The 26591-nt window shown below is 34.1% G+C and overlaps 1 protein-coding gene across 1 annotated transcript; it reads right to left on the reverse strand.

Moving 5' to 3' along the window:
• Positions 1-844: 844 nt before the first annotated feature.
• Positions 845-22342, reverse strand: LOC145681521 (hemolymph lipopolysaccharide-binding protein-like). The gene is made up of 4 exons (XM_081753165.1): positions 22211-22342; positions 6195-6472; positions 3953-4201; positions 845-2440 (listed from the first exon to the last, which is right to left on the reverse strand). The coding sequence occupies exons 2-4, from the start codon at positions 6454-6456 to the stop codon at positions 1911-1913; spliced, it is 1041 nt and encodes a 346-aa protein (XP_081609291.1). The 5' UTR covers positions 6457-6472; positions 22211-22342; the 3' UTR covers positions 845-1910.
• Between the last annotated feature and the right edge of the window lie 4249 nt (positions 22343-26591).

The raw sequence follows: 26591 nt of genomic DNA on the forward strand, positions 1-26591 counted from the left end.
TCTGTTATATATATGATCTTGCAGCAAGTCAATGCGATTCTGGGTCTTGACTGCCAGTTGACGTCAACTTCGGTGGTCGCCAACCTAGCTCTCAATCTCACCTCAGAGATGTCTATCCCCATTGCGCCTTTCTTGTGATCAATCATCACACTACCAAGTGTACACTTCAGCAAAGTGGCTTGTATATAAGCACACTGCTGTTTGTTAGTGTCCAACTTGGTGATGTACTTATTCAAATACCTCGTTGTCAGATCTTCGCATGGCATCACTATGAGAACTATCTCCACCTTTAGATAGGATAACTAAATGCCTACTCGTTCGCTAAGAGTGTATATTCACGATTTTTGGTAAGGTTCGTGTTGGCAAGAATGGTTTTATTTGTGATCTCCATTTCAACGATCGTTATCTCGTTCTTTAACAAGTCGTGTATCAGTAAATTTGGATTATTGCTCTCTATCCTCAGCTCCATCTGAGCTCGTTCTATACGTTAAGAATCAATTTTTAAAGGAATTGTAATTATCAAATTTAAGAATTCTTCACAATTTTATCTATTGAGATTATGTGCAAATCTAGTTGCATGTTTCTCTTTATGTATCTCTTTCTTATATCTCAACACAGTTCATCATATTTTTCTAGGCATAATCCCGTTTCATTATCAAATTTGCTAAGGGAATTAGGCTAAACATTCAGCCACAGGAAATCATTTTTTTGTTAACAAAATGCAATTAACTTATGAGAACACTATAACTAATGATCAGTGGAACTATTGATAATGCTTAACGTTTTAAAATACGTTACAGCGTAATTCATTGATTTAACATAAAATACATTTATTTAACAGGAATACACATTTTAGGAAAGATTACAAAGTATATACATTATTCTGCTACATTTATAATTTTACTAATACACTATAAATTGTGAAACATATTATATTTACAATCTGCATCATAGTGATTAAAACTAATGGTGCTATTAATAAATTTTTATTTACAACACATGTGGCCGAGTGAGGTGATAATTTCTACAGTAAATCTGCTATAATATTTTCAAAAAACAAGACAGAAGATCACCATGTACAGTCTTTAAAAAATCTTGTCACTTACGCCTCTTTAAAAACTCATACTATAATGCAACATTAAGTATACAATTTTAATGTTTTGACTTGGAACAAAGATTTTACTTGGCCAATGAAGAGTCACATTTGTTTGCAATTTACAGAGAAGAACAAGGGGATTGCAAAACAAAGGCTGGAGGCTAAACTTATTATTACAAAATTCTATATTTTTTTTTTTTCATTTCAATAAGGGTTTGTGTACACAGTAGTTTAGATTCTGTTATCATAATATCTGTCTTCTGAAGCAGTTACGCATTGTCATTTGACAGCATGCTTAAATTTGTAGAGAAAAAAGTGTAATTGTAGATATAGATATCATGATTGTAGGATATCATAATACAGGAATTAATCGCAACATTGGTGCTAAAAATTAAACTTTAGAATAATTAATTCAAAACCGCTAAGTGAACTATTTCCATCTTAAACCCTAATGAATGTGAGTATGGAGAATACATTTATTTTTAATTAAAAATATGTATCATTGTTATTAGAAGATGTAATGAAAGAGCAGAGAAAAATATATCTACTAGTCAATACGTTGTAACGAATAAAGGAGAAACAACATAAAGGAAAAATAATAAAAGTAAACCTACTGATTAAACAGAAACAAAATAAAAGGATAAGTAATGTTGCTAAGAACTTGGAGTCAAGCTTGATCAGAAAGTTACGTAAAATGAAACGGTTTAAAGTGAAGCACAGCACAATTAATTCTCTTTGGCAATTATAGCTTATAAAGCAATAAATATTGACGTGGTAAAGATATAATGACAATTTTGAGGTATAGATGAAATTATTAGATCATTGAATACTTATGCTTCTTTTCTTTGGTTGCCTTTCCCTTTGTTCTTGTAGGACTAACAGTTAACACGGACTCATCGTTAATTACTGTTGTTGTTACTTTATCTCCATCTTCTGGTGACACACTTGTTTCTTCTGAAGTGTCTTCTGATGTAGTTGTTGCTGATGTTTCTTCTAATTTTGTGGTTGCTGCTTCTGTTGATGTTGCTTCTGCTGCTGATGATGTTGCTGTTGTTTCTGATGCAACCGTTTCTGTTGTTTCTGCATCTGACGTAGTTGTTGCTTCTACTTCTGTTGTAGTAGTTGTGGTTGTTCGTACAGTTGTTGATGTAGTTGTACTGGTCTTTGCATCTTCAAATTCACAAATATAAGCCAGTTTCGTTGGGCAGAGCATATCATTAAGGAGACCTTCTCTATTTATGGATCCACAATCTTCATCCCAGAGCTCTCCGTTATAAGGATAATGATAATTGCTCGGTTCTCCTTTTGACCATTTTTCAAATCCTGCATCTTGTAATGAAGTACCTGAAGTAAAAGTAACGTATTATTGGTATATGTTGATATTTACGGATGTTAGGGAAACTGTGGAGATGGGTGATATTTAAACAAATAAGTAGGTTATTTTTCTTGTAAATTCTACTTGTAAATGATTGTTATTCAGAATAAATATTGCGATTAATATATGTTTAAAGTATGTAGCATTAAGTAGTATTATATGCAGTATTATATGTTGCTACATGTAGCATTATATTAGTTATATCGCAATGGATATTGTTCCAATTCACCGCTGTTCATTCAGTATTTAGAACTGTTATTTAGTATTCTATGAACGATATACTATTAACGATATTCAATATACAGCAGAATATAGCCTCTATTTCTTTTACGATATGAAAAATGTGACAATAAAAAGTACTAACAATTTACATTTTTACTACGTACAAAATAGTAAGCATTTGTGAGATTTTCAACTGCTTAATAATACGTCCCAAAAATATTTATGAGCTTCTTCGTGGCTATATGTTTTTTTAGGGGGGGGGGGGTAGAAGTTTAGAGTTTAGCGTCTATTTTCAGCTTCCATTCTATGAGATGCAACCACAATTTAAAGTGGAATCCGATCTACATAATGATTTCAATCCTGTTCCATCTGTAATCAAACCCGGGACTAGTGTATACACGAGTCGTGTACGTCTTTGCTGCAGGAGACTTAAGTTAGATTCTAAATGGCAGCGCATGTAGTTCGGATTCTATGTTACCCTGTTGGTGCACATTTCATATAGCTTCGGCGTTGAAAGGAGCGCTAAACTTCAATCCAACCAAAGAGGTGATATAATAGATTTTGGTAACATTCTGCTCTACAATGAAACATACAAATATCAAAACACCGATCAAAGCGAACATCAAAACATTATATATTAATTAGTAACTACATAAAATTGTTCAAAGTTTAAATGGTGTTCGTGAATTTTTTATATGCATCAATGAACATCATACTCATTGCTCAATGATCGCTTGTATGTATAAACGAATGCTTCCTCCATGACTGCAATTCAAATTTTAGATTGTCCAAATTAGAGGGGAAACTTAGTGTCCATACCCAAACCTTTGATGAATAAATAATTAAATTTGCGATGTATGTAATCACAACTTAAGTATTTCATCTTGCCATACTCTCCCCTATCTGGAAATTTGTTAATTATCTGTATATAAGATCAATTGAATCAGTAGTTTTGAAAAGGTCATGAGTCAGATAATTTAGATTTTGCTTTAGTCCAACATTTTATCTATTTATTTTGGAATTCCTCACAACAAGTTGTTCATTTCGTACAATGACAAGAAAATTCTACTTTCTCAAACAGAGGTCCATCATTTCATGTGAGTTATGTCTATCAGGATTTTCAAAAATCATTTTTCCCATGTTTTCATAATTTTAGCTTCCTGACTCATGACTTTTCCAAAACTACTGATTCAATTGTACCTCTTATTCTGCTTTATGATAATTTCCTATTCGACTTTATGATTCCTAATAACACTTACCTAGAACAGTTACAAACTTCCCTTCTATTTTTATATCATTAAATCCTATATAAGCGAATCTACTATTGGCTGCATTTGGAATGCTTGGAAATTGATCGAAAAGATAGGCCAGTGCTTCAGATTCTTCGTCAGAGTTGATTACAGCCAAGTGTGCTCCAGATGATTCACATATTCTTTTGGCAGTGGTCCAGTTTTGAGCGTCCAGATTAAACCTGTATCTGCTTAAGTTATAGGAGGGGAAAGGTCCCGCTGAAATTCAATAAGTAATACCCACTTTATCATAATTGCTATATAATATATAAACGGTTAAAATATTAAACATTAATAACAGTAACATACAATTCAAAATAATTAAAAATGAAACTATTAATCAATAATGATGAAATGAAAAAAAGTCAGTAATAAAAGTTGAACATTACGGAATTAATAGAGCTTTCGGTTCTACAAGGAATGTGCAGAAATTAAATTGAGAATATCTCAACAGAAAAATGGAAATTATATAGCTAAAATCTATTTTTATCAAAGAATCACTAATGTTTAAGGAATTTTATTAATACAAATAATAAAGCTATAACTGTAATACTCCATAGTGAAAACAACTATCACTAACACTTAATATGTACTTATTTAAGTTTAAAGTGTTTTAAGGTTCTGGGACTTCAAATAGCGCCCGCCTCTTCACCTTCGAAATCTAACTGTGCTACTCGTCGCCTTCGCTTGCGATGCTTGGTGAAGCTCTTGCGATTCCCAGTGGGTTACGAAATAAATTTTCCTATGAAGCACGCGTAGAGAAATGGGAATCCTATAACAGAATTAGTCTAAGTTCAGAGATGAATTTTGGCAGACGACACTATTGGTGGATTCATATGTATGCCGGGCAATGTCAGGAAAATGAAAGGTTCCATATTCACAAATTCGGTGTTAATTTCCATACAGCAAAGATTATGCTAGTATAGCTTACCGAAAAATGCCCTTCCTCAGTTTCACTTTCTTACACTCAATTTTTGTAGTAAAATATTCATTATATTTATGTTTTTATTTAATTTCTATAGGTATGTAAATATATTTATTATTGTGCAGAAGTATTACCTTTGAACTTTTAACTGGTTTCATTTCCCCACTCTTGAGAAAATAACAAAAGTAACTAATACTGTATTCAGCATAATATTCTTTCATTACTTTCTTACTTATTTTTCTGAAGAACTGACTGGTAAAAAGTCCTTGTCACTTGACTTTCCCGCCAATTTCCTATCCTGCTTTACTTTTCTTTCAATGTTCTCAACTAGTAGTCGGAGCAGTGTTCATACCTATCACTGTATGAACACTGTAAAGTTAGATTTAAGGGTTGAGGTTTCCACTCAAACACTGTAACTGCTTTAGCAGTGAGTTAGCAACACTGATTTATCACGCTGTAACGCTAACTTAAAGTTTAATCGCTAACCGCCTTATGCAGAGTCGTTTCGACGTATGATTAGCGTCATACTAAACTACTGAGTACTGCAGGAGACTTATGTTAGTCGAACTCTTTAGTGTGGCACTAATCGCGCTTCAAAACGACTCTGCATAAGGCCCTAAGATTCTAAAGATGGGGATCTTGGGGTGGAACCAAATGGTGAATTCACAACGCATACAAAATGATGTTAGATTAGATTTCACTTTAAAGCCCTAAATGAAGGAATTTCAAAGTTTGTCTCAAAAAATCCCATTTTCAAAGTTTTGCACCTTCTGGAGTGGCCCTAGGTAAGAGTACATCAATTGCATGTGTTGTAGGTGTAAATGAGTGATAAACAAGGCACATAAACCTTCTTATCCCCTTTGTTGAGAAGAAACCGATAATAATTCTGCCATCCCATTCTGTCCCCTATGGCTGAATATATGTAATTAATAAAGCATGTATTCCTTGTGAACTGGATGCAGTCTTACTACGAACCTTCATATAATCCAGTACAAGGTTTCCTCCCTTACTACTCACTCTACAATGATGACCGAGGCTATCTTCTTCATTAGTTTCATATCGTGTAATTCGTTTATTTTATATTTATTACCTGCCGTCTGCGTATCCTCATGTTAATATTAACCAATACGGGTGATATACGGATAATTATGCAAGTGAAAACAGAAAAACACTATCTCGTTTACACAGGGCAAGAAATAAAATACAGCCATACACTCATTTTTTCACTTTCTTCGCAAATATGAAACTAGTTGAAGTAGATTTGGAATAATTTTCAGAATAACTCACCTTGTACTACACCAATTACGGTAAAAGAATATTCATCATCTCCAGTATTGTCCGTAAAATCAACGTTCCAATCAATTGGTGGCTCTGAACCATTATAATTCAGCTTCACATCTTTCTCCCAAACTCCAGACGAATTCTTATGTCCGTTCACAACCAGCTGAATAGTAAATGTACCTCCATTTGTGACGGCTGAACAACCCGTAAACAGAACACATAAAGTGGAAAATGCAAGAATACAGAATACGATTGTTTTATTTTCCATTGTTTTGTACGGTTACCTGTTGAGAGGAAAAGAGAGAAGAATACAGAATAAATACCACTTTAGGTATAAGGTAATAATTCAATTTGAAAATACAAACAGAGGTAACAGTGGATCAGAAAGGTAGGGGGACGCATGACGTCACTACGTCCCCCGTGCTTATCTTTGCCCATTGTATTTTTTTTAGGAAGTGGAAGGACCCATAGATATTTTCTGGATGTGGGAGAACGTCGTCCACCCGCGTCCCCAACACTTTTACCCCTGAATGAGATACTTATCAATTTAATGTAAACACTATGAAAACGCGACTTACCAGATTAATATGGTGTTCAGCCACCTTTCGCACTCGGAACAGCTCTGATGTGATTTGAATGGAATCATAGAGGTCGTGAATGGTATAAGGTGAAATACCACACCATTCCCCGTGCAGTGCGTTACTCAGTTCCTTGAGAGAGAGAATGAAGACGGAAATGAATCACAGATGTTCAGGTCCGGAGGTTACGCAGACTAGGAAAGGTGCTTAACACTTCATCCTGATGTTCTTCAAACCTCGCAGTAACAATTTCAGTTGTTTGAATGAGAGCATTATCATCCACGAATATTGCTTCATTGCTAGGACATTATGAACCATATAATGCACGTGGTCATTTAAAATAGCGTATAATCACAAGCAATAGAGTTAGCACAGGACCCACTGAAAACTAGGATATCGCGGATCTCAGCATCACAGAACTGCCGCCATCTTCACGATTGGGCGGAGACACTGAGAATTATACACTCCTTTGGATGTTCGCCACACATAAACATGGTCCGTTTTTGATCGAAGGTGAACAATGACCATGCTAGACGTTTCCAGTCATTAGCGGTTCATGTTGGTTACTCACAGCACTATTTGTGTCGTGTTAAACACTTCTGATCTCATATCAGCTGTCTCATCCTACAATCCGACCTCTTATGGCTGTGTTATGAAACTCGCAGCGGATTATGATTGTCGACATAGGTTGTCGGAGATGATGCTTGAATTTATCCGTCATTTGCATTGACGTTGTAAGACTGTTCTGAATCACTATTTGGTTTAATGTCCACCAAAATCTGTCAATGAGAGTTTTCTCGCGGTCACTGTTTCTCTTCATCGATGTAGTTTTGCCGTAAGTTTTGTAGGCCACCATCGCGACTAGAGAGATTATTTGACGCTTATACGTATAAAAACATGAATTATATGGTGAATCAATACATCCCAGCACGCACTACTCCAATCACAAGGAACCATGAAGCTAGCATCCCCTAATACTTTAGACTTCCTGCTGACATACTCTGTATTCCTGCTATTAAGGCTTACCCTTTGTCTATGTTGGACCCACTTTTAAGTCAGAAGATATCTCTAAATTCTGTTGGAACCATGTCTGGGAATTATCTAGTGCACACATTCCATATTGCTGAAATACGCATTTTTGGATAGCATATGTGTGACTTAGCTTAGGCTGATGTGAATCCACGGTTCCACTACTACACATTTCTTGTATTCCTAATAACATGGGCTGCAGTGGAGATTTTCCACATTTTCGGACATCCCTAGATGTAAAACAAAGCACTTTTCTCCATAGGTTTATATAAACATTTTTTTTTTATCTTGGTGTCAGGAATCATCTCCCAAACATTGTCGGTATTGTTTTGAAACATCCTGTATATCTGGGTAACTGGCAACCATTAAGGAATGAGGACCCAAGAATCTAATCCAGGCTTCCTACACCGAAGACACATACGTTAATCATATAGCCACGGCGCCACAAGGGAGTTAATTAAAGTAGATCGAGAAGGTGGAACTATAATACACAGGCAGATGTAAGGGAAGTGAATGTAGGAGTTCTGATTGTATTGATGTTCATGAGATAGGATTCATTGACGGACTTTTGTATCATGGATCTTTTGATTTCTTATAACTTGAAGAAAGCCAATGCAAGACAAGTTCGCAAACATTCGACACTGTGTTTGCGCAAACATTCGGCCATACACGGTTCAACTGTTTGCACAAACTTCAGTTCAATTTTGATTTTGATCGCCTAAACATGTGACTGAAGCAGCTTGTTTAGCGATAGTAATTGCTTGTACTTTGGAAGCGGAAAGACCTGCGAAACTAAAACGGAAAAAGAGGGTGTGGATGAAAGAGTGGTTCAAGAAACGGTCTAAGTTTAATCATCACAATTTAATATCCGAGCTTGAGATAAGTTCGACTGTGGACTATAAAAATTATTAACGAATGGATTCAACTACATGTGGTGAAATACTGGAAAATTGATTTTATTCCTCACTGACTCTCTATCCGCCTTCTGATCTATTTTCTTCATTTTATCCACCAATTTCTCATATACCGCATTTTTCAGATTCCTGTTTTTATAATCTTTACTCCTTACCTTTTACAGTTCAGTTAAATTTCGATAAAGTTCAATAAATTCTCTCCAGAATTCTTGATTCCTATTCATTGACGAGATATCGCAAGAAACAAGCGTCTGTACACTAGGCTTCCTACTCGGAAATAAACCTCGTGTTTGCACAAACATGCCCATACACGGTCCACATGCTTACGCAAACATCATGTTCGTGTAAACAATTTTCGAACGAGTTCGATGTGGTTTGCACAAACAGCCTTGTTTGCAGAAACCGTGGACCGTGTATGGGTCCTATACGTATCTTAATTTTAATGTTACCGTGTCAGTACAAATTGTAAAAAAAAAAAAAAAAAAAAAAAAAAAAAAAAAAAACTGCCATTGCTTCTACTTTAATTTGTATGTGATTCGTAAATCAATAAACTGTCACTTAGTGTCACAGTGGTTCAATATTGCATTAAATTATTTGTTTGATGTTTTATTATACGGATTATTCGTATAGTTCATAGAGGTTATTGTATTAGCTCAAAATTATTTTATTTTCTGTAACTAGTGACAACCCATTTTTGTAAACAGAAATTACAGTGAAGATAAAATATTTTCACTATATTTTCTTAATTGATTCTTGTTCCTCACGTATAAAAACAGGAGGGCAATGGTATTAGATTAGAATCTGTCCCAATTATGTTTATTTATAATTTTACGTCCTCTTCAGCAGTGATACGCACATACACTTTTAGGTTTATAATGTGATATTCATATTACCGTGTAAACCTAGCAAACTAAAAATGTGAGAAAAAGGAAGACAAAAATATAAGAAAGACATATTTAATAAACATTCATGTAGTAAACACCTGTATGCTTATTACATATTTATTTAAATAGTTGAGGGTCAGAAATATGGTAACTAAGCAAAAATAATGAAAAACTACTGGAAGCTTTCGAAATGTGGGTGTTGAGAAGAATGGAGAAAATTAGCTGGGTCAAGCGGAAAACGAATGAGAGAGTGTTAGAAATGGTGGGTGAGAAAAGAACACTTTTAGATATTATTAAGAAGAAGAAGAAGAGAAACGGGTTGGGACATTGGCTAAGAAGGAAATGTGTCATGAGGGACGTGTTGGAGGGTATGGTGGCATGAAAGAGAAGGAGGGGAGAAGGAGATTAAAACAGGATGAATTAATGAACGAAAAATCGTATATGAAGAGAAGAGATTAAGGAAAGACCGTGGAGCATGGAAGCTTCTCAACTGCATAAGTGACCTGTCAATAATGGCAGAATACCTATAATGATGATTTAAATGTGAATACTACATGCAATTCGTTAAATTGCTCTTATCAATAGAGAAAGTTAACAAGTGATTACGAATTTTGAGATCCAGTAATCGAAACTAATTACCTAGTCAATAATGCCAATTAACAAGATTTCCTTCTGAATACTAGAGAATACCACTAGTATACTGGTATTCAAAACGCTAAGTTAATCATTTAAAAAATCAGGTTAGAGGGCGTTGCGTTGCTACAGTATCTGCGGGCTTAACCGGTGCTTTTGATGTGGGCACGCACCCAGAAAAGGGGATTTGCCGATCCCTGACAAGGACCATGAAACACTCCAATAGGTGCAATGTTAATACAGTAATTTATCAACTTCATTGTGTTTATTTACGCATAGCTTCGACATAGATAATATGCCGATTTTGATTCTCCGTTTTTGTTTGTTTGTTTAAAAGAACATATTTTTCCGATGATCTGAAGTAAATTTAATTAGGATCTAATAATAGTCTTTGGGCCTAAACCATGAATCACCTCAACAAATGCAGAATATCGTAATTTATAACTTCATTGTGTGTGTTTACCCACAACTTCGATATAAGTGCACGGATTTTGATGATTTTTCTTTCCTCATTCATACTTCCGTGGCGGTCTTGTGAAAATTTCATTAATATTTAGAGTAAATCTTCGGAAATCATGGGAATCCTCAGAGAGTAACAGTGTTAATACCGTACTTGAGTGTGTATGTTCACTTATAATTCCGTAACGCTTAGATAGAATTGAAGAATCAAAAATGTTTCGTAAGCCGATCCAATTTATGGCAAGTTAGGTCGCATCTTTAGTTTAGGTGTGTACTTAAACTGGTGGGATTACGAATAAGTGAAAAAATAAAAATAAACATTAGAAAACTTATCAACTTTAGAAAATCGCTAAGAAAAAATATAGCTTTTAATAAACAAGAGTTTCGTTCCACAATATGGAACTACAGTAGACTTAGAAACTACATATGGGAATTCAAAACTCAAGCTTGAAGTAATACATGTATAGCTACTGGTTGTAATAAATTAATGAGATCAAAGATTGAATCTATTCATCGGACACTGAATATATATCAAAAAGCCATTATTTACTATGCCTTACTGTTTCTGTCCTATGCCTTAAAAGTTAAAAACGGAAATCACTAATTTGAACCCTTCCAGATTGAACAGATAGTTAAGGGAGGAAATAGAACATACTCTTGAGTCAACTGGAAAATACTGTGTTTTGACATCTCTTACCGTTTTTGGTCTACGAAAATCAGTATTGAAACCGGAAGTAGTAGTAAATTTCAACCAATTTCGTTTTTGTTAGTGTGTTTTGGGATAGTCATGATGCGTTACCTTGAAAGGCCGAATCGTTTGCAAAAATCCGCTTCTCCCTATCTGTTACAGTTTTCGTTTTATGGCGTTAAACGTTGAAACCGGAAATGACTAATTTGAATCACTTCTGGTTTGAATAGACAGTTAATGTAAGAGATGGAACATATTCTTGGGACGCAGAATCATTTGCAAGAAACCGCACCTCAATATTTCTTACCATTTTTACTCTGATACTTGCCAATAGACGGACGCATTAAAGGACAAAACCGACATTTATACATAGCATAAAATGGAAGTCTATAAATATTAACAGATTTAATAAAAGCGCTAAAGAAGAAAAAAATAATTTTGTAAAGCACTAGAAAGATGAAAATAATTTTATAAAACGCTAAAAATGTTACTATTATCATTAAAAATTTTTGAAGGCTGTGCCAAGCGAAACAACTTAGTGGGTAATAAAATTACCATTAACTGATAACTCCATATTAGTCACAGATAATAATTTCTGTGACTTGGCACAATTTCAGTTTTCTTTTAAAGTTGATAGTAGTATTGCTTTAGCACTTGATATAATTAATTTATCCTTTTTAGTGCTTCTTAAATTTATTTTATGCTCTTTAATGATTTTCTTTGAAGTCGGTTAATGTTTTTCTTATAAACGTTTTTATCATAAGAACTTTTTTCATAAATATTTTCCCATAAGAATGTTTTAAGTGGATCCTATAATAATAAAATTTTATAATTGTTTTTATAGTTTCGGTGTTTTTTTTTTGGGGGGGGGGGAGATATGGATGTTCTTGAAGAGTGATAAGCAGAAAACTGTTTCATGTTTTTCTTATTAGCAGACTAACATGTGAGCACATTTATTGCCCTTTGTGACTGAACTAGTCCAAAACTCTGTGAGCACATAAAAAAGTGCTGCACGGTGATAGTGGATTTCATAGTCCAGAGGAATAATGACCAAAAACTGTCTAGGCCTATCATGCTTAGTATTAGCAATATCAACATATTTCTTCATAATGTATTTAAATAGCTCGAGAATCTACATTAAGCAAATTACACAGTAATATAGTCTATTCTAAGCGGAAGACTGTCTTTAAAATCAGTAGATTGAAGTCATAATTTGTTCCTTCGCTCATCAAAGAAGTCCAAAATTTTATTAGCTACGTTAAGTAAACTTTGCACGGTATTAATGAATTGAATGGTTTCAAATCGAGATGATCATGACTTTTGGAAATAAAAGATAAGGACCAGAGCACTAAATTTTTGGAACTAAGTCATGTTATTCTGCGATTACTAATGACACATTTTCTTGTGAAATACAAACAAAATTATAAGGCGTTTTCGCATAACTTCACCTGAAGAAAACTTGTTCCTTGTGGACTTTTTTTTAAAATAAGAAATGACCTATGTCATACGTTATGATTATTAGGAATAATGAAATATTTATTTATAAGATATCATTAATCTTATGAGTCGTATTTGGGAAAACTTTAAAAAATGATAAAAATACTTTCAAGATAATAATAACATATGTATTTATGAAATGTGAAGTACCCCCTAAATAGCCTGAGTTGTTTCTAAGAAAATCATCCGAAAGAGGCCCCTCTTGTATATTTTTCCCAGAAAAATGATTTACACTATAACTAATGTTATTTTCTAGTACGGAAAAAGAATCAAGTGCAAATTGAGAAAGTGTGTGTTCTGTATAAGTTCGAAACTTTTAGAATGAAATCTAGTATTTCATAAAAGAAAAGGAATATATAAAAAAGCAATACCTTCCTTTCTTGTTACATAGAACTAAAATAATATGAGATATCTGGTAGCATATGGCAAACAACTGCACAGTCCACACCTAGAACATACTCGATGAGCTCAGCAAACGATCTAGAAGTGACAAGGAACTAAAAACCTAACTCATTGTGGTGCCCTTCTGCCTTCGCTTCTGCACCCTTAAACTCCATCCGATCTGCTACGAAGGCTATTATTATCTGTGAACTCGGCTAGGAAAAAGTGAAATCGCTAATTTAATAAGGGGTCTTAAAGCATTAAGAGGATAGTTTATACTTCTTTCAACAAAGAAATAATATTAGACCTGGGATACGGACAAAATCTCGTGCCCGAAACATCGCCACCCAAAATCTCGCCGGCCAAAACCTCGCAGGACAAAATCTCGCCGGGCCAAAACCTCGCGTGACAAAATCTCGCAGGGCCAAAACCTCGCCGCGAATGAAACTTTTCTTTAAAATTTACCCAATGAGTTTCTTAATATGCAATTCCACATTACAAATAATAATAATAATAATAATAATAATAATAATAATAATAATAATAATAATAATAATATACAAAACATCGTGTGCGTGGGCTTTCTCGGGTTATTCCCGTTTCCTTCCACTTTCTTTATTCGATCATTTCCTGCACCTTGGTCATCTACGTCTCCTTTAACCTACGGGACATAATCAAGGGAAGTCATAAAAACTCACATATTATTTCATACTTTCATAAATATTATTAGATTTTTGTTAAAATTTTAAGTTTTTGAATGTTCCAAAGTTCATGAAACTACTTTCCTTATGCAGACTTTCTTTCACTATAACCAATTTAAAAACATCCTGTCGCCCTACCTTCACATTGAAATCCTCTGATACAGAAATAGAATTTTCATATGGTATCGCGGGACTTGGTCAAATACCTGTGATACTTCTTCTGAAACAGCGTCTTTTATACCGTCATCCTTATCATCTGTTGGAACATTTACATTTTGGTCAGGCGAGATTTTGGGTATGGCGATATTTCGGAGTGCGAGGTTTTGGAAGAAGAGGTTTTGGCAAGGCGAGGTTTTGGCCCGCGAGGTTTTGGGTGGCGAGGTTTTGGCCAGGCTGGCAGACCCTATATGCGAGTCATTACATAATTCGTCCCATATTTTTAATCTGCACAATGTTGGAATATATACCAGAATTCAAAAGAACAATGAATCAAATAATGTTAATTAGAAACAGTAAATCATATTATCGAAGTATTTATAATTCTTGCGGGAGATGCTAAAAGCGTGATTACAGTAACTCAGTTCCAATAACTAGTGGATCCAGAATGGTCGTTTGGGAGGGGGGCAGATCTCCTCCTGGACATTGCGAGGCTTGAAACACGGAGTTTTACATTGAATCAGAATAAAGTAGCGCAATATTTTATATATGGGCCTATAAAAATGTAGCTTTTTAGTGGAAGCAACCGTTCTTCTGGTGAATCCACCAGTGGTTCCAATTTTATTATTTACAAGAAATGTCCTTTGCATAATTACATTTTTCTATAAACATCAACAATCACATTAAAGTTTGCTACAGACTGAAGTTTATTTCCAATGTTTATTTCCAATGGTGGAAAATAAAAAGTAGTATTATATTACTCTTTTTACATTACTATATTTAGAGGTGCAAACATTAAACAACACAACATTCCTTTGATATTACGCCTATTTATATGGAGTTACATGCATATCAACATGTTCACTTCGCTTTTAGAGAGAAGGGCCATCTATTCTTAATTTCTAACCTTAAACATATGTTTTTCCTCTTTTCCTACTTCTACGACTTTTACATTATTGGAAAACTTTAAATTGGAATATCAAATTAAGTGCATATTGTCTGCATAGATTACATAGTCTAAATTTTTTATATTATCTACGTGTTACTTACGTGTAAACATAGACAATTGATTTTTTACACGTAGACGCATGTCACTGTGTGAAATAAAAACAAAATCGTCAGAGACGTTTTCGAAAAAAATAATAATTTCTTATGTTCATCCTTCAATAAACTATTCTTAATTTTGTGGTAGAAAGATAATTCGAACCCCTTCTTCTACAAGCCATGAAACGTTTAAATCCGTTAAAATCTCGAATACGATTATCGTCGTTCGAAAGTAAAAAGGTGACCGAAAAAGTGTACCACAGATTTAGTGAACAAGATTCAACACACTTTCGTTCCTCTGTGATTGAACTAGTCAATAGCACATTGGTAATAGTTATAGAGTAGATGGTTGTAAAACACGATAATAGCTATCTTTGAGAAATGGTAGGAAAATCTCTTCAATAAAATTAAAATTAACAGATTAAAGCATCCTAATCAAGTTAATCCAAGACTGCTTTACCTTTGATTTTTGATTTGTGTGAACAAGAACATTAATGTGACGTACATGTGTAATTAAACACAGAAAATAAATTAAAGTCAGTTCCATTGTCGAAATAATAATAATAATAATAATAATAATAATAATAATAATAATAATAATAATAATAATAATAATAATAATAATAATAATAATAATAATAATAATAATAATAATGTTTTATTTGTAGTGCTATGAACAACGGTCAGCCAACGTACAACACTATGTCAAAATTGTACATTTATGCATTTACAATTGTAAACATTTGTGAATTTTTTCTCCTATTTAATAAAGACATAGGAGAATTGAAAATATTCGCATGCAGCTTGACTTCTTATGACATAAACTGTTAATACATGTGAACTCATGATAGAGCAATTATCTTAACTTTCTCTATTTTTTCCCTTTTCTTTTGAGATTTTTAAATTACAGTTTTTTTTGTTTTCTTTTAGTGAAATACCTAAAAACTTATTATGCCATTTAACATATTTAATTCCCTGTCTTGTTCTCACATTATGAACTTTCAATAAAATGTTTTATAATATATAAGTGCTGGACAGTTTATTATTTTCAAAAGTTCTGTACTAGTATTAATCATGTAACACACGTCTCTTTTTCAATAGGTCAGGTTTTAAAAATATGGTCCATTGTTCGTATTTATAAGCACTAAAATCGTATTTGCTTTGAAAACACAGCTTCATTTGCTCCAAAGAAAATCTCATACAATGAAATATATGCGTGAACATTAATACAATAAAATATATGCGTGAACATTATTAAACCTCTTGTAGTAAGTTAATAGAAGTCCTTAAAATTTCATCTCTACCTATACACGTTCATCAAATAAAAAATTCTCGTCAAATATTACACCTAAATCTACTGTAATTCTAATTTTTCTAAGTTCTAAGTTCTAAGTCTGTTTATACTCTATCTGGCCATCACATAAGTTAGTTTTCTCGTATATGACATAACTTTTGTCTTATTTACATTAATACAAATTTTATTTTCATTAGCTCAACATTTACACCATGTTGGAGACACACTACGCCAGGATAACCTTTGATAACGTACTATTTAATATCGTCTCCATACATCAAAATATCAACGTCATTAATTAATTCAGATAAATCATTTATAAAGACTGAGGAGAGTTTTTGGGAAATTTCTGTGGTATTCCTCTTTGTATTTTTCCAGCATCAGAGAGCGTTTATATGTTCTTCCTGACAATAAATAAATAAATAAATAAATAAATAAAAAAAATAAATAAATAAAAAAAATCTTTGGAGTCAATCCTATAGCTGATAACTTGTCGAATAAGAGGGGATGCAGACAGAATCAAAAGTTTTGACAAGATCTATATATATAAAAGATCCAATTGTAATCATACAGAGATAACCTTTCAAATTTTTTGGGCTAGTTTATGAAAATTGGAGACGACTTATTTAAAAAAAAAAAAATGTTGAAACTCATGTAGCTAACACTAAAGGCGCCTATCCTGGGGGGGGGGGGTCCCCCAAAGCTCATGTGGGCCCCATATTGTATTTATGAATATACAATATTTGACATAATTTGCATGCAATTTGTCTTAAAATCCTCATATACCTGCAGCTTCTGAATGAGCCCCCCAAATTCACAGATAAATCGGTGCTCTTGTTAACACTTCATTTTAAATGTGAAACGTGTTAGTCTGCGCGTTACAATTATTCCCAACAGTAAACATTACGGTAAGAGGTGTCGCTACCTGTGCTGCCTCTCAAATAGCAATTTGCCAAATGTAAACTATGGTGATAATTTAATAGCAACTTAAAAATGTATTGTTTCAATTTAATCATTAAAAATTAGGATAAGGAGAGTGACCATATGTATTTCTACTGTTATTGCAGAGTCTGTCCGTGACTAAATTAAGTATAACTCACGCGGCGCAAAATAAAGTGGTCATTTTCCTGGGGGCTACTAGAATATAATTTTCTGGTGGACTGCATATCTAATAGGATATCCTGCTGATCTTTTGGGTTGGGTTGCGTTGAATTCACGTAGAAATTCGGATAAGTTACTTTACTTTGATATATATGCCAATGATCATAAAACATGTTGTCTGTCTGGTTTGTAATACTACTACTAATAATAATCATAAATAATAACAGTGCTTGGTTTTATCATTATTATCATAGTACATGGTGAGTGGTCCACAAAACATTGAAAAAGACATATAAAATGATTGGAATTGAAGAGAAAAACATGAAGAAAGTACAGAAGAGTATGATATTGGACATATGTAGCCTTCCAGAAAGTTTGTGCAAACCTCAGAATGAAGGAAAAAACACAGACGAAAGAAATATACTTGGCTAGTCCACATATTACTATATCGCCTTGGCGAAAATGAGAAATAATAACAATAATAATGTTTATTTCTGTGCCATGAGCAGCCTAACGGCTAAAATACAGCACCTTATCAGACAAAAATAAACACTTATTGCATACAATGTAACCTGCCTACTGAAACAATAAAACATAATGATAAAATAAACTATTATCTAAAATAGTATCGAATTAATAATTCCTTGTTAAATTAATACTAAATATTTTTAGACTCAAAATAGATAGGCCTACAGCATCAAAAATACTATAAATAACATTTATCAAACTCTAAAATTCATGCTTCTGTACTGATAAATTAAACTAAATTAAATGAATTGGTTATTCTTTTTTAAATTCAGATTTTGGATTCAAAGTAACCAACGTTGATCCATTTCTCGTATTATACAATAGTATCTTTATAACTATATTATGCAAGCAATGTTCACTATGACACCTATTGTCTAGTATTTTCTGTATAAAATCTCTATCAATAAGTTTTCTCCTGTCACTTAATGCCTCTAATAATAATAATAATAATAATAATAATAATAATAATAATAATAATAATAATAATAATAATAATAATAATAATAATAGTGATGAGCAAATGCAAGACCAAGACCAAGACCGGGGTGGTCTTGGTCTTGGTCTTGTTCTTGCACATCCAGTCTTGGTCTTGGTCTTGCACTGGAACCCTTAGTCTTGGTCTTGGTCTTGTTCTTGCACACCCAGTCTTGGTCTTGGTCTTGGTCTTGCATGCAAGAGTCTTGCAAGTCTTGCAAGTCTTGCATTTAAGAAATCTCAAGCTTTTCCTAGGTAAATTTTACTATGGATATAAGGGATAATAAACTCTACAATGCGCCAATAGTGACGGAAATATAATACGTGTTTCTAAATGTAATATAATTTAACTTTGTGTAAGTATCATGATAGTGTACAACTTCCCACGCTTCACTACTTGTAAGATATGCCTAAATCACAACGTTTCGTAATATGTTTATATTTTTTAACAGATCCAACACTCCTCTGGTTCCCAAACTAGGGATGCTATCCCTGAACGCATGAAAGAAAATCAAGACGGCACAGTTTATTGATATACCATGAAATGCAAAATTATTTTTACACTCTAAAGGCGTCAGATTTTTCTTTTCAACCACTATTAGCTAATCCTTGTATTAATCAAACTTCCAATGAAATATTGAGATTTTGTTTTACAGATTCCAATATGTACTCTATGGGCAGAAACTTGACATTACGCAAAAATGATGAAAAAATTGCAGGCTTTCGATACATGGGCATGGAGAAAAAAAGGAGAGAATTAGCTGTGTTGAACGGACAACGAATGAGAAGGTGTTAAAAAGAAATTAGCAGTAGGGAAGAAAAGAATATTATATATTGTTAAGAGAAGGAAAAGGAAACGGTTAGTATGTTGGCTGAGGAAGAACTGTATTATGAGGGACGTGCTGGAGGGTATTGTGAAAAGAAAGAGAGGGAGGGAACGAAGGAGACTAGTTGAAGGAAGGTATAAAAACAGAAAATTGCTACGTCAAGACGAAGAGACTAGCTGAGGACCACCGAACGTCGAAGTTTCTCAGTTGCAGCAAGTAACCTGCCAATAAGGCAGAATAGCTATTATGAAGATGATGATATATTTAGCAATATTGACTAAAAAAGAGAAAGAGAAAATTAAAATAATAATTATTATTATCAAACCTCTTAATATTTTAGAATAATTTGAGTGAAAACTGAAAACGATTCAACTGTCTATGTCTTTTGTGTAAATTCAATCTATATAAATATTTTGACCTGTATTGGAAATACAAAGTAACGGCACCAAACTCCAAGTTATTTGAAGTCCCACTTGTGAATATGGATTACTAGCATCAATTACCCACTTCGTTGGGTTAAACTTTAAAAATAATAATAATAATATATTTCGTTAGTCAGTCACTTTTTACTATTAGTAAAGCGCTCTGTGATATCAGTCATTTTCGATTATTTTTATATTTCCCTCCTCCTCCCCAAGTTACGAGGCTGAATTTGGTTGTAAGCTGTATCGAAAGTGTCAGTATTCAACTCAGCGAACTAGAAAACTATGGCTTCGACAACAATATTTGTCATTTTCGATCGTTTTTATATATCTTCTCTTCCTTCCGCCAAACTACTGGGCTGAACTTGGATTTAAATAGCATCGGAAGTGTCACTGTTTATCTCAGCGACCCCTAAAACTACAGACTCCATTTTAAAATAGGTCATTTTCGATTGTTTTTAAATATCTTTCATTCCCCTCCCCTAAACTGCACCGTCAAAGTGATATGACAGAAACCACCTCAGGCCCGATCCTCATCTATGTTGAAAATGAGAGCGAGTTCGGTCGGGTGGTTCAAGAGTTATTAAATTATTTTTGTACATTTTCCATCCCCACCTTTTACCCTAAGTTCTATCGTCAAAGTGATTTGATAAAAAAAAAAAAGTCAGAACCTCATCTATGTTGAAAATTTGATCGAGATTGGTCGTTTGGTTCAAGAGTTATTAAGTTTTATTTATTATTTTATAACCCCCCTCCCCCCCTAAGTTTTACCGTCAAAGTGAAATGATGAAAACACTCCCAGGCCCAAACCTCATCTACGTTGAAAATTTGATCGAGATCGGTCGGTTGGTTCAAGAGATTAGGACTCACAAAAATAGTCACTTTCAATTTTATAATATAAATTTATTGTTGTAGTATAATGTTATATCGTTTGATCCCCGATGTGCCGTATACCTAAGGAGGCTAAAAGTTATATTAATAAACAATTATTCAATGTATAAGCATCTGCCCATGAAATCAAACTTGCGGTCACATGCACTAAGTCTTTGTCAATGTCATGAAAATGTTATTTCGATATTAGTTTTAAGAGCACGCATTGAAAATTTCCAACGGATGCTTGAGTGTCGGAGCCAAGGCCATACCCATGTAGTCGAGACCTATGGTGTACGAAATTACCTATGTTCAATAATACATATCTCTTTAGTTTTGGAAAAAGAACACCACTAATATGCTTTGAAATGAAATGAAGTATCTAGTTTAACGTCCCACGATTATGCACCAAGGCGTTAAACAAAGGAGACAGTGATGATGAGAAATGACTGAAATGAAGAAAGTAGGAGGAAACGAAAAAAAATACCTAGAAAATCCATGCACACGGTGTTTGTTCACAAAAAAGCTCACATGAGGCGAGATGACACCGTTATGGCTTGAAAACGAGTAATATCTACAGAAAACGCGAACAACCGATTCCGAAAACGACATACTGATCGACTCACACGGATTGCATAAACTACTGGGAACACATTCACTCCAGCAGCATTTTTACTGAAGCCAAAACATCCATCTCCTTCTTTTTTACATTATATAAAAAACAATTCAAGTAGTGGCGGTACTTGTGCAAGACTCTTGCGCAAGAGTCTTGGTCTTGGTCTTGGTCTTGCAGGTATGGTCTTGGTCTTGGTCTTGGTCTTGCACCCCTTGGTCTTGGTCTTGGTCTTGCATCGGGATTCCTGGTCTTGGTCTTGGTCTTGGTCTTGGTCTTGCATGCAAGACTCTTGCAAAAACTGCAAGACCAAGACTCTTGCGCTCATCACTAAATAATAATAATAATAATAATAGGTAGTATGATACTTGTGAGCTGAATTCCAAAAAATTATGACAATTTTATGACAAAAAAATTATGACTAAAGTCTTTTCTTATGGAGTTTCCTATGACGTCGCCCTTAAACCCCCACCAATCAATCAATCAATGGAGTTTTCGAGTTTAATGTAATAAATTACAACTTTACTATGCTAATGAAGCTTTCACCACTACAGCTTCATTAACATACCTCATTGCGTGAATTATTTTTACTTTTTTACAGGGGTAAAAGTAAGGGGGAACGCGGTGGGACACCGTTATCCCACTTCCAAAAAATATATATGGCGTAACCCCACTTACTAAAAAATACAATGGACAAAGATAGGCATGTGGGACGGCGTCACGATATGCTGCCTCCTACCTGTTCAGTTTCACTTTTACCCCTGTTTTTTTATATAAAAAAAGCTTCATAGATCCAAAATATATAACGAAAAGTCTTCATGATCCATATTAAATCGATGATCGTACTATCTGTTACATCTTACAGTAAAAAAGGTACGTATTCCATATTAACCCGAACATATTAAACACATACTAAAAGGAATAATTACCTCTGAAAAAGTTCAATTACTTCTGGAGAGAATTCTGCTATTCTTATGATGATGTGCGAATAAGAAACTGAACTGTCATTAGGAACAAGAAACTCACACAATCGACACAGCAAATGTCAGGAGCGCTTTTTATAATAAATTCTACTTATAGCAATAACTTGATAGTGTTTTACTTTCATCATTTTTTTTTTGTAGCAATAAAATGTTAATACCTTTTATTACTTCGCTGTATTTCGACCCTCAATCGTCATCAGTAATAGATATCGTCGGAGTTCGGCTTCCGAAACAAAGGTTAAAGAAAATGTGTTAAGGTGAGGTAACAAAAATAAAAAAAAATATTGTTTTCTTAGAAGAAAATGATTTTTAGATCTTGAGTAAATAAGCTCTTATCAAACTTTGCACTTCAGTCAATAAATGGAGAAATAAGTGATTGATAATGATCTATCTGTGTTATTTTACTGCTCAAGCGACCATTCCTATTTAGAACGCACTAGTGACACACTCTGATTGCATTGTTTTAAAGATGCATCGTAACACTACATCACGAATTTTACACTTTTTTTTTTTTTTTTTAAGACAGCATCACTTATAGAGTCTGTCGTGGACGCTTCTATACACAGAATGAATTACTTCCATTTAATTCTATTATTTTTTATTAAATATACTCATATTAAACATTTGTAAGTTACGTTTCGTTATACCCCATAAATTTTACATTTTTTTCCTTTTAGCCACATGCCTTAAAGCAAACAGGCGGAGCCCCAGTACGCTTTAAAGAACCTGTACTACTCTGGAAATGGATTTAGCAAATAACTGCATTTTATCTTTCCATGGCTGTCCTATAGGCTATGGTAGACGGATTCATAATCAACACATAAAGATTATACACTTAACTAATTCTATGGCCTATGGAACCCGAAGGCTCAATGCCACGTTCACAAAAGCTCTCCACTGACTTCCATCCTTAGAAAACTGGATCCAGTTTCTACTTTGTATTAATATTTTTGCGAGGTCCACCTTAATATTGTCCTCTCATCTGCGCCTAGGTCTTCCTAACGTTCGTTTTCCGATTGGTCTTCCATTAAGACTTTGAAAGCGTTCCTATCTTCTTCCATCCTGACCACATGACCTGCCCACCTAAGACTCCTAGATTTGATGACACACAACAGTGAAGATTATATACCAGAGGCAATGAAGTCTTCCTTCGCCTACAGTATTGCAAACGAAGCCCTATCTAAGAAGATCAATTTATTATTAGATATGGTCAATCTTCAAATAATTTGTCCTTAATATAGTGATTTATTTGGATATATATTGGGCATACAAAGGGAATAAATTAGATCAATAACTGACCTTGTGGCAATCACGTAGTCGTACTAATTTTTGGTAATTTTATACCCATGAAAGGAAATGAGATGGACCACGCACACTTATAGTGGTATATATTAGGATCCTAGAGAATATTTACCAAATCTTGTTTTTTCGACAATTCCCAAATTGAAGGAGTGGGCCAAATTTAAAGAGGGGAGCACCAATGTATCCGTGAATTATAAAAGGGAATGGACTCCTGTACACACCCATATAACCATATAAGGTAATAAGACGTCATCAAAGAGGATAAATTAAATCAGGCAATTTCTTACCCATGAAAGGGAACAAAATTTGTCACCCAGACTTACAGAGGCACTTGACCTAGTCATATGCTACCACACCAAATGTTTAAATTTGGCAATTTCCAAAATTTAAGGGGTGGTCCTAGGTATCCCTGCCAAAATCAAGAGGGGGTGATCCTTATGACGTCATACCAAATGATGGGTGACGTGACGTCCTTCATCCAATCAGAACCTAGTGGGATCAGCTGGCCCTCTTACTATTAACTTAATGCAATTTGCATGCTGTTATTTTCAAATCCCAATAACTCATTGTCTAGTTGGTCTAGAGCAGGGATCCGGTGTTTGGGCCCCCGGTTTTTGTCCGGTGTACACTCCGGGAAAATACACAGCTAAGCCCTCTAAGTGTATTTTCGTTTTCAATTCAGTGTTACCAATCCTAGTAATTACGATAATATTACTTTCAACTATTCTAGCAGTGAAGAGTTGCGGTTATTGACAAGACAACCATATTTTTACTTGCTGAATCTAGTAAAGCGTTGTCACTTGGTAACATTCTTTGGTAACTTGGTAACTTGGTAACTTGGTAATGGCAAGACCAAGAGTTAGAATTGATTTTAAGTCTCCCAACAGAAGTTGTTTGTAGATTGGTGATAACTTTTAATACGCAAGAACATTACTGTATAAAGAACTAGAAAGGACATCTATAAATTATTCACAAAACTCTCTTTTAAATAACAACACACAATGCACTTATTTGTGTGTGAATTTTAAAATTAATAAATAAGCTATGGTAAAGATAGTAGAGAAGATTGCACTAAATATATGTATCGGATATGTATAGCCACAGTTAAAGTCATCGTAACCCATTAAAATATTAGCAGATTGATTCTATCCATTAACTAACCCGGCCGAGATAATCGTTTTAACTATCTATTACGGAAATCAGAATTCAAAAATTTGCTTACATATATGGGAAATGGGATATAAATATCCACCGTCAAAGTCGTATTTATCTGTTTATTTTACTAAGCAATTGACTCCATTAACGAACTTAGCGGAGATAATCACTCTAGCCATCTATTGCAAGAAAACAATTAAAAATTCCCTTATATACATGCGATATGGATTATAGATATTTACCGTTAAAGTCATCATTATCCGTTAATAGTTTAATGAATTGACTTTACTAACAAACTCGGCTAAGATAATAGCTCTAGCTATCAATTGAGAAACATAATTCAACAATTTACTTACATGTATGGAATATGGGCTATAGATAGTCACCGTGAGAGACGCTGTTATCCATTTAGTTGTGAACGGATTGACTCCATTGAGGAACTCGACTAAGGTAATTGCTTTAGCTATCTATTGCAAAGAACATCCGTTAAGAAATCGCATCCGTTTAGGAGTTATCGCGTGGAGTAACGGACGAACGTACTAGCAACACAATCTTACAAATCTCATTGCGTGATCCTAATAATAATAACAACAATACTTGTAATAAAAATACTTCTCAATTATTCCTCAACTCTTTGCATGTAAATATATAAATTCGATAAATTAAAATGTTTGAGAAAATCATTAATACCATTTTGTGCAATTACAGTTACTGAGTGCCAGTACTTACCAGTGAACCTTAGAATTCATTTCTGGGTACGAGGTCTTTTCTACGAACCTAAAACAATTTCATATTCCGTCCAAAATCCCTCGTCCCATACTGGTTTATACTTTCGTCACATTATGTTCAGACATATGGCAAAAGAATTCGGAGCTTTCTAAATTTTCTTCCTATATCTTTCCAATGCACATCAGAATGGTTCTCTCATTATTAAGTATTAAGCAAAAGCCTCCTACAATTAAATATATTAAAAGTCTGTGATCGTAAGTCACCCACAACATGAACACAAATCTATTCAGGGAATGGAAACGAATAAATTGCTTAACTTCGGAAAGTAAATTAAAACTTTAAGCCGGATATGGAGAAAATTGCCGATATCAACTGCTTGTTTCGTCATCTTCATTTTAGTGATGCGTTGATCAAGTCACTCACTACAAATGTTTCGTAAAATAAAAATATTATTCTCAATAAGAAGTTGATGAAACTCGCTTCGTCATTCTGAATCGAAAAAATGAAGTGAAATCTTTGAGTTTTACGTCCCACGGTGATGCCGGTTAGGCTAAAGGAGACGGTGATGATGAGTAATGAATGAAATGGTGGAATGAAGAAAGTGGGAGTAAACGGGAGAACCCCGAGGAAACCCATGCACACGGTGTTTGTCCACCACAAAGTTCACTTGGCGGGGGCTAGGATCGAACTCGGGACCCCATGCACCAGAGGGGAACTCTCTACCACTGAATCGAGTAATATAGATTCACGATTATGGGGTTCGGAATCCCTACTTTCCTGGCATAAAATATGATTCTGAATTGGAAGTGGTTATCCGAACTCGAAGTGATATAAGTGAACTTTGTATGGTACCACCCCGAATCGATTCATATCTACATTGTGAAGATTTGAATCAATGGGAACACCTCGAAGGAAAGTACGTTATTCTCATAATTGTGGAATAGTTAACATACTAATTTTAATTTGATTGCTTTCGCTGAATATTATCCAAAGATGCACCCATACAAGAAAGCATGCAAGTATTTGTTATGTAAGTGCTCATAGTGTAACCGAAACGAGACTAAGAAGCCTGCTACCTCAGCTATACAGTAATTATGCGTATACTGTTTGATTTCGCAACGATAACTTCCGAGGTAGGTTC

Source organism: Thermobia domestica, chromosome 3, assembly GCF_964235325.1.
Source record: "Thermobia domestica chromosome 3, izTheDome1.hap1.1, whole genome shotgun sequence".
Lineage (NCBI taxonomy): Eukaryota > Metazoa > Arthropoda > Insecta > Zygentoma > Lepismatidae > Thermobia > Thermobia domestica.